This window comes from Epinephelus lanceolatus, chromosome 24 (assembly GCF_041903045.1).
Source record: "Epinephelus lanceolatus isolate andai-2023 chromosome 24, ASM4190304v1, whole genome shotgun sequence".
NCBI lineage: Eukaryota > Metazoa > Chordata > Actinopteri > Perciformes > Serranidae > Epinephelus > Epinephelus lanceolatus.
In genome coordinates, this window is record NC_135757.1 from 18,469,389 (window position 1) to 18,481,577 (window position 12,189).

The window sequence follows — 12,189 nt, forward strand, 5'->3', positions numbered from 1 at the left end:
GATACAACACCTGGGGCCTAACGCAGACCTGGCTCCGAGAAATGCTAAATGCATATATGACACAGAAGACAATACCACTTGTCTGGAGGAAAGCTGAAGTTGTCGCACTCAAAAAAACGGGGCAGAGACCCATCACCCCCAAAGACCAAGCTGTCTTCATGCTGGGTGCACCTGCACTGGACAGCTACTTAACCTCACCCAACACATCGAGGACGGATTTGTGCATGAACTAATAACTGGAACAGCATCCATAGACCTCTCCGCTACCTACCTTGCTCTTCAAAACCATACAGTTGTCAAGGAACTAATGACCATGACTGGTGACCTCGACTTGTACCAAGTCATCAACGTGAAACTCTATAAACAGACTACATATGAAGCAGGGGAGGTGCAAGACAGTGGCAACAACATGGAACTACACAACAGAGGACATGTGCGGCTGTGGATCATTGAAGACCATGTCCCACCTGCTGGACTGTGCTGATGCTCCCGGGTGTTACCCAAAAGACTTTGCAGAACCCACTCCCTCAGCTGTGGCCTGTATTGGCAGAACCATATCTAAGATTGCAATGGACTCGGAAAGAAAAAGTCTACTAAAAACTAATGAGTGAGCTCTGACTGAGCATGACTCCAGGCTATATTGAAAAGCCAGATACAGGCTTAGTGTATGATTGAATACTCGAGAGTCTGACTGTACAGCTTTGATTACAGCAGGGGTCATCTTTGACGTGGGTTGCTCCAGTTGTTAACCGGGTAGAGTGCATACCATTATGGCTTTCTGCAGCGGCCCGGGTTTGAGTCTTGCTCACGGCTCTTTGCTGCCCTAGCTTCCCCTTTCATTATTTCTTCCACAGTAAACATAAAACATGTCCCAAAAATATATTGGAAACATACAAACAAACAAACAAAAAAATAAAGCAAGAGTCTGTGAAACTGCTCCCTGTCTATTGCATCGTTTTACAAATATAAATTCAGAATAACAACCTCATGACTCATATGTCCACAGTTACTAAATATTACTTGGTGACCTAAAGTCCAATATTTGTACAAGTGCAGTGTATTTAGGAAAATAATCTTTGTCTTTGCTCAGTGTTAGCACACCTCAGGGTACAACAGCCCTTTGCAGACATGTCTGAACAAGTATTTCCTGTGGGAAAAGTCTGAGTATATTGGCATAAGCAAACACTGACGAATGCATTTCAACACGATACACATTGATATTCTGATCTGATACAATCTGGACTCCTTTTTAACACACCTAATTACACAGCTGTAAGCTCTTCATCTGGAAATGTTTTGCTTGGGAGTATCTTCTCCATGTTATATGTGAAAAATAAAATACAACAAAATGAAACAGTTTTAGTGGAAAACAAATTTTGTAAGTGTCGATGCTAGAATGGATGGTCCGGAGGAACGTCTATGTTTGAATGCCTCTGTGATTGGTTAGCTCGCAAAACGTTGTTTGTCCAATCATAGTAAACAAATGTTCAGTAAACAAGGGCAGGAAATCTCTGGAAAAAAATGACTAAGTCCACAGCTCCACATCCAGGGGTATGTGGACACTGGGCAAAAGCTGACAGAGGGCCCTTGGAGGAAGATAACTAAAATGTAGAGATGTCCTGATTCGATCTCAAACATCAGCCTTGGAACTGATTAAGGTATTTGTTTTAAGTGATCAGTATTTGCTGTGTTAAGCTATACTGAGCCCAATCTGATTGTGTGTTTTAAGTCAGCTGTCATACAGGTGTTTTTACTGGCAAAGCTTTTATGCGTGGCAGCGCAATGAGTGCAGCCATATCATCTCTCAGACTCTCTGCTGTCTGTCTGTCCTCCACTCCGCTGAGCTCCTTGTTTGTCTAAGAGCAGGAGTTGAGCCTCGCCTGTGGCGAAACACCACACACTATGTACAACGCCAAAATGCAGTATGAGACTGTTTATTTATTATTCCGCAGGCAGGGTCCATGCAACTACAGGTGCAACAAAAGCCCTGCAAGCAAAATGCTAGTAAGATTAACACAATATGTTAATGTAATTCACACAAAAGGTGTCTTAACGACAAATACAGTTAATTCAGGGTAACCCAGGCAAAGGCTGCACTGAAGTAACAAACACTGCAGAATACTTTTAAAGGAGAGAACATTTCCTTGAGGCCAAAAATATTACAGAGAGGGTTTGTTTTTTAAACTTTGTTTCGTAAAAAGTAAAAAAAAAAATAGATTGAAAGTACAATAAGGAAGAGCTTGGATGCAGGCATTTTTCCCTTAAAGGTCCAGTGTGTAGAATTCAGTGGCGTCTAGCAGTGAGGTTACAGATTGTGTGTAGCTCAACTATGGCGCCTAAGCTAAAGCCAGTGTTTAGTTTATCCCTTCTGGGCTACTGTAGAGACATGGCAGACTCTATAGAAGAGGACCAGCTAGTTGAGATATAAATAGCTCATTCTAAGGTAACGAAACCACGACAATTTTTAGTTTCAGGTGATTATACACTAATAAAGACATAGTTATGAATATTATATACCATTTCTGCCAATAAATGTCCCTAAATCCTACACACTAGACCTTGCATTGCAGAGCTATTCAGTTGTCAAGCATATACACTGGACTGAATTTAATAACTTAAATCCGGACTGAGTATCAGCAGATACTCAATATTAAATGACTTGGATCAGGGTGGGGGACAAAAAGTCATGATTGAAATAAACATATAAAAGTTACCAGCCTGCTGTGCCCCTGCTGCAAAGTAGTCTCCTAGCCATGGGACGAAAAAGGGAAGAACCAAAGGGTGCGCTGGCAAGCTAAATAAAGTTCTTATCTTCACGTCTGCAGCAGGAGAGGGAGGGCTATGGTGGTGGAGAAACAGAAGCTGGACAACAAAGTGATGGAGATGAAAGAAAGAGTCCAGGTAACACTGCATGGAATAAGATGAAACAGATGAAACATGGTCAAGTAAAAGGAATCAGGATTGCTAAAATGTCACTAATGGATCCAGTTTCCTCTCTTCTTCTTCAGGTGGTGGATCAGAGCATTAATAACCTTGAAGATCTGCAGGACAAGTGCGACTTCAAAGCCAACACACTGAAGAGCAGAGGTGAGAAAAAATGTCTGTGTTTAAGGTGTTATTGGGTTTGTGAGAGGTTATAAATGAGAAAGATTCTGTGTTTTTTGAAGTAATGATTAATAATGACCCTTTCAGGGCGGATGTCACAATGATGTCAGTTTGTTAGCTGGAGGCAAAACTTGCCACCACAGGGCTGTAGGCTATATCGTAGTCTTAAAATGTGTTGCTGTGTTATTGGGTGCTAGAGACAGCTTCTCCCAGTTAGAATGAAGACAACTTCTTCCAGTTAGAATTCCTTCAGTGTTCATTGTTCAGGAGGTTTTTACCGGGAGCCAAATTATCCACAGAGGTCTAGCTGAACGCTGAACAAAGCAGTTCAAAAAAGTTTTTCTGACGCTGTTTGGCTTGTTGCGGAGGGGCTGCTAACTACAGTGGTTGGGCTACCATTGAAACAACATGGCCATCTACATAGACGAGGACCCACTCCCTATGTAGATATACAGGGCTCATTCCAAGGTAACAAAAAGACAGCAATTATTGAATTGTAATTTTTAAATATATACTCCTGAATGCTACACACTGGAACTTTAAACAAAATTTACCCATTTTAAATTAAAATAAATAAATAGACAATCACTATGTAGCAGTCAATGTTAATATAGTAATGGACCACCACAAATAAATCAGTGTATGGGAAAGACAAAAGTTTTTATAAGAACACCACAAATGAACTTAAAGTGCGTCAGTTAAATCAATGTATTAAGCATGACTGAAACGACTGCAATTGTTCCAGCCACTTATATTCTTTTGTATTGTTATATCACTGCCCTACAGTTGTATGAATCACTGTCACGTCTTTATTCTTAGACTTTCTTTTTATAGCAACTCCAACTGTCACACGCATGCTGTCTCTGCCTGTCTCACACACACACTCACACACACACACACACACACACACTCAGAGACTCACACACATATTGGTTGATAACATTATCTAAAGGGCTTGGAGTGAGGGAGCTTGTGTGTGTGCGTGTGTGTGTGTGTGTGTGTGTGTGTGTGTGTGTGTAGGTCATACATGGCAGCCCAAGAAATGTGACCTATCCGTGGTGGTGCAGCTGTCGTTCCCAACCTGAGGGAGTTGGGGGTGAAGCAGTGAGATGGGAGGGAGAGAGAGACAGATAACATGAGCTGATTAAAGTACTTAGAAGCCTAAAAAGGTTAAAAGTGTGTTTTCTTAAAAAGAACTCAAAGGTATTTACTGAAAACACACCAGAGCAGAAGGCCTGAGAGGTTTGACATTTAGGAAGAAGGATCTCTCTGTCTCGCTGTCTCACCAATCTTCAGCGGGGTTAAAGCTGTTGAAAGGGGCCATGGCAGTGGCTGCTAATGCTACATGATCTAGGGTGGACTTACACCTACAGCCCGTGCTCGCTAAAGGACACGCAGAGACACGGGCTTTAGCAAATGATTTGAGATGAAATATTTTGCTCCATGGATCTTGTTACCTTAACTTGGACTTTGCGGGGATGTCCAAAGGGATTCCTTTCGGCTTTAATGTCAAAAGTGAGGTAAGATGCATTTCTTTCTATTATCAAGTAATGTCTATTTAAGCCAAGACATATTTGTTTGGATATCATGAGGCTGCATACACAGAAAATCCAAATGATATATTCTTTGATAAGTAATTATGGCATTCCATTGATTGCCATTGTTTGATATATTTTCCTAAATATTACTTAAAACGATGAATGAAATTGCCGGGAGCCTAAAACCTGTGATCCGATACCTCTGTCAGTATTGTTTTCAAAAATGTATTGATACATATTGATTGTGAATATTTGATACAGTTTTAATACTCATTTTCAGCAGTATCAATACACCGGTACCAGCTGCGTTTTCTGCATCTCGTATTGTTAAAGTTTACGACAGTCATTCTGCTGTTCTCTGCTATGAACCAAGAAAAGATACGTCGTTGGTACAGAATATTGATATTTCTTAAGGTACTGTACCAAAGTTAGAAATTCCAGGATTGTGACAACCCCAGGACAAATACACAGCAGTGGTAACTTGTTCGTCACCACGGAGAGGAACTACTATGGAAACGGTTATCAAAGATATTAGTGAGTAGGAGATGGGAAGCAAATCAAGGCCTTCAGTGTCAGTCCTCAGTCCTTTGTAGGGCCTAGTGTTGGGTATGAATGGAAACATGTAGTAACATCACCCAGATGTGAACCAGAGACCAGCTCCTTATCCCTGCTGCTTTCAAGTAGCCTTAGGAAGCAAAAGCAGAACGGTATACGATGTAGACGTTGCAGGTATGTGAATGAAAACACACGAATATGATAACGCACACTCACAGATATGCCGATCACCGGCACCTTTCTAGGCCTACAATGTAACGTATAATGACATGATAACACACAACAACTTTTGGGGATGTTTTTCTGGTGGAACACTGGCAGAAGTGGAGCGTTGTGGATGAATAAATAATGAAAATTAACAGTTAATTTGGGGTGGTTATGCATTACAAGACATTGTAAATGTAATGTTACCCAAAATCCTGTTAGTAACACATTATATTACTTTGTTACTGCTAAAATGTAATATATTATTGTAACACACATTACCCCAACACTGGTAGGACCATCCTTCCAACCTCCTTCTAAAGATTTCTATAATTTATAACATTACAGGTTTCAAAACAACCCTGGCTAATGTGGGACCAGACACCAGTGGCGTCTTGACACTTTTTATAATGGGTTGAAGTGTCAGGACATGCCCTCTTCACTCCTTGAATTTTCACATCCTGGCTACCGTACAGTGTTTTCGTATGTCTGTGTGTCACATTAGTTGTGTACTACTGCCATCAAAATGACAGATGCGTCTGGTGTGTATGAGAAAATTAACGTAATACCTTGCTTTGCTGAAGATTTTTCCAACAGTGTAGTTCCCCTCGTATGTTTTGGGGACTTGCAAGAGACGGATAAAGACTCAAGCTTTGTTAAACACTTGTAGACTTCAAGCCAAAGGTGTGATACCACTGATGTCTTGAGTAATTTTCTCAGAGTTGACAAAGCTCTTCAAGAGCAACATAAGACTTGATGCAACTGTTTTCACAGGTTGTCATTTTTATGGATGGGATGTTATTATTTGTATAGCTGCAAAAGGTTGTTTGTCATAAATGTAACTATGAGTTAATTTACGCCGTTTGAGCATGTAAACAATGATGTCATTTTATCTGATGAGCTCATTCTCAAGTAAACAGTGTCTGTAGTCAGACTGTAAAATATCTAAACATAACTTTGATGTCATTCTGATTGATGTTCTCTGGTCATTACAGTCCCCAGTGCAACAGTCCAGATCAAACATCCTCTGTACTCCCTGTGAGCCCAGAGATAACTGAAGCAATGGAGTCTTTCAGAAGATGCCTTCAGTAACTGCAGCTCATCTTGATACCCCTGTTAATTACAAGATAAAGAATACAGTCTGTAAAGAAGTCTGAAAGAAATCAAGATGGCAGAACGCCCTGGATCCAGTCCCAATCTCAGCATCCCTTCCAAGAGGCCCAAAGTCACCAAGGACCAGATAGTTCCAGACAATGGGGTTGCAGTGCAAGAACCCACGCTGCCTGTTTTTATTCGTAAACTCCGTAAAGCTGCAGTAGGAACAAGTTGTGATATCCGACTAAGGGTGTCGGTGGCTGGATTCCCAAAACCTTTGCTGACCTGGTACCACAACGATGAACTCCTCCCTCCATCAGAAGCCCAGGACTCAGGTGGGTTGTGGATACGCGATTGCCGCACAAGCGACGCTGGCTTGTATACTTGCATGGCGACCAATGAGCTGGGAGAGGCAAGCTGCAGTGCTGTCTTGGCCGTTATGGACCTAGGAGAAGGTAATTTTAATTTAATTAATTTTTTTAATTTTACATACTTTATTAATCCCCGAGGGGAAATTCAGTTTTTCACTCTGTTTGTCAATTACACACAGGCACACACACATGCACAAACTGGACCTATACATGCACTAGGTGGAGAGATGTCAGAGTGGGCTGCCCATGACAGGCGCTCCGAGCGGTTGGGGGGTTTGGTGCCTTGCTCAGGGGCACCTCGGCAGTGCCCAGGAGGTGAACTGGCACCTCTCCAGCTACCAGTCCACACTCCATATTTTGGTCTGGACGGGGACTTGAACAGGCGACCCTCCGGTTCCCAACCCAAGTCCCTATTGACTGAGCTACTGCTGCCCCAGCAACTCACAAGCAACTCAAATTAACACTATAGTTTCTTTTAAGGGTAACTTTGGTATTTTTTAGCTGAACCCTTTTTTCTCATGTTTTTGTTTCGAAGTGACTAATGGGAACAACATTTTGTGGTCCATAGACGGCAGCAACATGTAATGCTTAAGGCATGTGCGTGCTGTCAACAGATGTCCACTAAAAGTGCTTGTTTTTGCAACTGGCATGTTCAGATTGTTATTCTAAATGTCTGACAACATTATGGAGAGGATTCCTACAGAGACAGACCTTTTTGTTAAAGAGTAAGTTCCTTTTTGTTTAACCAGAAAAGGTCCTGAAATTACAGTAGCCAAACTCCCCAGACTGCATTTTAATAAATGGTAATTTTATCATCGTAAAACACACTTCACTCAAAGTCAACAGGAGCAAAATAAAACTCACAAAAGCTGTCTTGCTTCGTTTTTTTTTTTACTGTTCCAACAATTGCCAACCTTGGTTTAGTTAAAACAATCCCTTAATTCACCCAGTTAGATGTGAAAACATGCTGGATCTAAACATGCTAAAATTACTGTTTATTTGAATGGAGTCTGGTGGGTTTGTGAGCCTGCCAGTGTCAAAAACAAGCACTTTTAGTGGATGTAAATTGACGTTGTTCAGTTGCCCTGAGTGGTTACATTGCAGCCTGTTTCACCGCTGCTGGCTGCAGCAGTCACTTTTAATACTGGACCTTTTTTCTTTTCTTTTCTTAATTGTTCCCATTAGTTTCTGGGAATAAAAGGTCCAGTTGAAAAACACCAAAGTTACTCTTCAAAGTGTGCTCAAATGAGCCGATCACTCATTTACACTTTCCTTTTGTGTACAGAATACCAGTTGATTGACAACAAGCACTGGTGCACCAATATATTTATAGAAAAAAAAATCTGTTAAACTAATTGCCATTCCTAAAACTTTGTCTGCCCTACTTCACATTGGATCCCTTGAAACATGATCCCAGTCAGTGGAAATTCACCCATACAAAACAATTGTGAATCCAAGATGTTGTTTTTATCATCAGACGGTAACCCTGTCTTCCAAGTCTGCAGAGCAGAGCTGGGGGATGCTTAAAATTAGCTTGTGGATGTAAGTAGAGACTTGCTGGAGGGGAGGAGTGTCACCTGCCGTTGCTTTCGATTAGCTGCACAGCTGAACCTTTGGGTGTTGTTTGTTGTGTTTACTGAGCTGAGGAAATTGGGGTTTGGGCACCTGGTAAGAGCATTCCTACCGTGAGGATATGTCTAATTTAAGCCAGGTGTTGGGAGATTCCCATAAGCCTGGGAAAAGTCGCTTTCAAGACTTTAAAAGTCACCGGACTGTCTTCGGCTGCATACATGATTTAGTAGACATATCGGTATGCACTCCTCATCAGTTATGTCATTGGTCAGAATGTTTGCAGCTGCTGTATCGTGTTTCATAGTGCAAACAGCATAATGATATAATAATAAGGTTGTCAACACAATACAAAAACTGTTAGATAACTGATTAGTTTTATTACCACAGTTCAAAAAGCTCATCTCATACCTGAAGCGTTTTATACGATAGTTTGAAATTAAGTTGAGGTTAAGGTGATCATTTCATTGTGGACTGTTAAACACAGTGTCTGCTTCCATTTTGGAGGAACAGTTAATGTTACGCTCACTAATACTGAAAAATAGTTACATTGAAAATGATCTTTAAGAGGGTTATGGTATGTGTATAGTTATTTTTAGATGTCACTGAGGATGAAACTTTCAAGATTTTAACTTTGCATAAGAAAACATTTGTAAAATGATATGTGCTTAGTTCAGGATTAAGGTGTGAAGATTATCTCTGTGCTTAAAAAAAACAACATCTATTTCTGCCGTAGCGGCTCTGTAACATCTCCAGCATTGCACTTTGGTGGGACGCTGTCACTCTGGCTCGTCGTCCTGTCGGCATGAATTCACACAGCAAGGCATGCAAGACATGAATTATATTTTTTGAAAGGCCTCAGTAAGAGCAGTCCTGCCTGTCCATCCTCCGCATCATCATCATCATGTCTTACAGTGCCCTGCACAGACATTTTGCAGGGCAGGTGCTCAAGTGGAAAAATAGGAACATCTCTTCCATGATTTGTTTTTGCATGCGCAAAGTGCTGGTGCTACTTCTCTCCTCCTCTACACTCTTTACACAGCCCCAAACCGCATGTCATTTTTGTTTGATTTAATTATAAGAGACGCTACATGGGAGATAAAAACATTATTTGAAATTGAGCTTTGGTTTTAAAAGACACATGGAAGTGGAAGAGGTATTCAGCATCGGTTATTGCCTACATTAGACTGAGATGTCATAATAGTGGTTTAATTTCACAACAGAGACAAAGAATGCCAAGGCTCAGGGCAAACACTATCATCACCTGGCTGTCCATGACGGCAGATGAGGGGTATGTGATATTGCTCTGCAGGGTGCTTGATTTACATGTGGTTGACACAAGGGAAGTTGAAGAGGGAGGGGCAGTGGCTCGAGTCAAATGCAGTTGTCTCGCAAACAATACTCTTTTACTTGATAATTGATACCAGGGGCCAAATTTCAAAACTAAAGTGTAAAATTATGCCTGATGTCTTACTCACCTCTCTAGATCTTTAAACATATTATTTTCAGTTGCCATTTCAATGCAGTTGAAATAATTGAGAGCAGGTTATGAAGTCAACTAACAAGTTAGTTCAAACAAAAAGTGCATATAGCATGTCTGGATTTGCTTAAGTGGTCTTCACTTTAGCATGATGGATTTGAATGGATTGTCTGTTATTTCCCAGTTTATCTTGTCACCTGTGCCTTGTAGAGATAAGGGTAGCATTTGTCAGTGAAGCTCCGGTGGCTTCTTTGAGCTCAGCTCTCCTCCATGGCCCAGTAAGTAACTCTAGGATAACCATACCCGAGAACCATATTTGTCATTCGTCATTCTGATCTGTCTCTATTCTTCCTTTTTTTTGTGATATTCATATTGAATGTTTCTGAAATGGCTTACCTGAAAACAGTTTGAATAATCATATATTATTGTTGCAAAGGATACAACAAGAATTTTAAAGACAACACCAGATATGCTTTCTTTTTAGATAAAAAGAGCAGCTCACGCACAATCAGGTATGATTGCACTGCAGTGCCATTGTGTTACAGTCTTTTGAAACTACAGTTAAATATATCCAAACCTCAGGTGCTATTGAGGGGTGATCTTCTCCTTTGTTAAGGGCCTAATAAGCAAGAATTGTTGTAAAGATTTTTTAGAGATGTGAGGATATTCACATCTTCGGTGGTATAAATACTCCTCACGAGTTTGCGTCATCTATTTCAGTGACGTACTCCCATGCATAGAATGCGGTATAAATGTCCACTTAGATCATTGTTTCGCAGGATAGATTTGATCTTGGTCTTGTTGCCTTGGGCTGAGGAGAAAGTTGAGCTCACATGTCAGCAGCTTTCACACTATGAGCTGGCACACACGGTCAAGCTGATGTATCACTCAGCACCTCTCTGTCTTCGCTCTCCCGGTTTTGATCTTCTCACTTCAATCCAGCGCCAGTTTCTACATTTTGACCTCTGTGCCTCATTACCTATTTCTGCTCTTTGGTTTGGCCTTTTTATCTGTCACACATAGTCTCTTCTTTTGACTCTCTCTGCTAATTTCAGCTTGATTGAAGTTATGGTTCAGATTTATCTCACAATGCCATAAGACAGTACAGATAGCATGCTTTTTTGGGTCCATTTTTATGTCTTTATTGTCCATATTTTAATTAAATCTGCTTGAATCCCTTTTTGGTCTCTTGTTGTACATTTGTTCTCTTTATGTCTAGAGCTGTAGACTTGAGCTATTTTCTCATATGAACTCTGCACAGTGACAAGGAATCAGGTCCGGGCATTGTGCGGAGTTTCCCTTTCACACGTAGAGCATGCAACAGGAGAGCGTCCGTGCCAGACACGTTCTCACTTACTGGAAACAATCTGTGTGGTTTAGGTAAGAGGTGGCGCCTGGGTAGTGGTGCAGGAGGCAGAATTCTATGGAGTAATCAGATTACACCATAGTCACGTAGACTGTACGTAATTTGACCATAGACAACAGAGTCTGTTGCTGATCCTTGAATTTGTCATTTCGGCTTTGGCTTCGGCTTCTGCCCTTACCAAGAGCTTTGGTTTTAAAAGACACATGGAAGTGGAAGAGGTATTCAGCATCGGTTATTGCCTACATTAGACTGCTTGAATTGAGATGTCATAATAGTGGTTTAATTTCACAACAGAGACAAAGAATGCCAAGGCTCAGGGCAAACACTATCATCACCTGGCTGTCCATGACGGCAGATGAGGGGTATGTGATATTGCTCTGCAGGGTGCTTGATTTACTGATTTACATGTGGTTGACACAAGGGAAGTTGAAGAGGGAGGGGCAGTGGCTCGAGTCAAATGCAGTTGTCTCGCAAACAATACTCTTTTACTTGATAATTGATGCCAGGGGCCAAATTTCAAAACTAAAGTGTAAAATTATGCCTGATGTCTTACTCACCTCTCTAGATCTTTAAACATATTATTTTCAGTTGCCATTTCAATGCAGTTGAAATAATTGAGAGCAGGTTATGAAGTCAACTAACAAGTTAGTTCAAACAAAAAGTGCATATAGCATGTCTGGATTTGCTTAAGTGGTCTTCACTTTAGCATGATGGATTTGAATGGATTGTCTGTTATTTCCCAGTTTATCTTGTCACCTGTGCCTTGTAGAGATAAGGGTAGCATTTGTCAGTGAAGCTCCGGTGAGAAGTTACCAAGAGAAGTTCTTGAATCTTGCATCTCTCCAATTAGAAATTCCCATCTCTGTCTTTATGTAAATGACTCTTCTTCTCTACTCCTCAGGTGTT

At 41.0% G+C, this 12,189-nt stretch overlaps 1 protein-coding gene across 2 annotated transcripts in view; it reads left to right on the plus strand.

Moving 5' to 3' along the window:
* The first annotated feature begins 3,071 nt into the window (after window positions 1-3,071).
* spega (striated muscle enriched protein kinase a) overlaps window positions 3,072-12,189 on the plus strand; it is a 77,811-nt gene continuing 68,693 nt past the window's right edge. The window contains exons 1-2 of one of the 2 annotated variants that reach the window (XM_078165954.1): window positions 3,072-3,087; window positions 6,398-6,952. In XM_078165954.1, the coding sequence (XP_078022080.1) occupies window positions 6,571-6,952 (382 nt within the window). In that variant the 5' untranslated portion in view covers window positions 3,072-3,087; window positions 6,398-6,570. Of the gene's footprint in view, window positions 3,088-4,209; window positions 4,626-6,397; window positions 6,953-12,189 lie in introns of those variants that run through there. The other variant, XM_033616225.2, reaches the window with a different exon arrangement.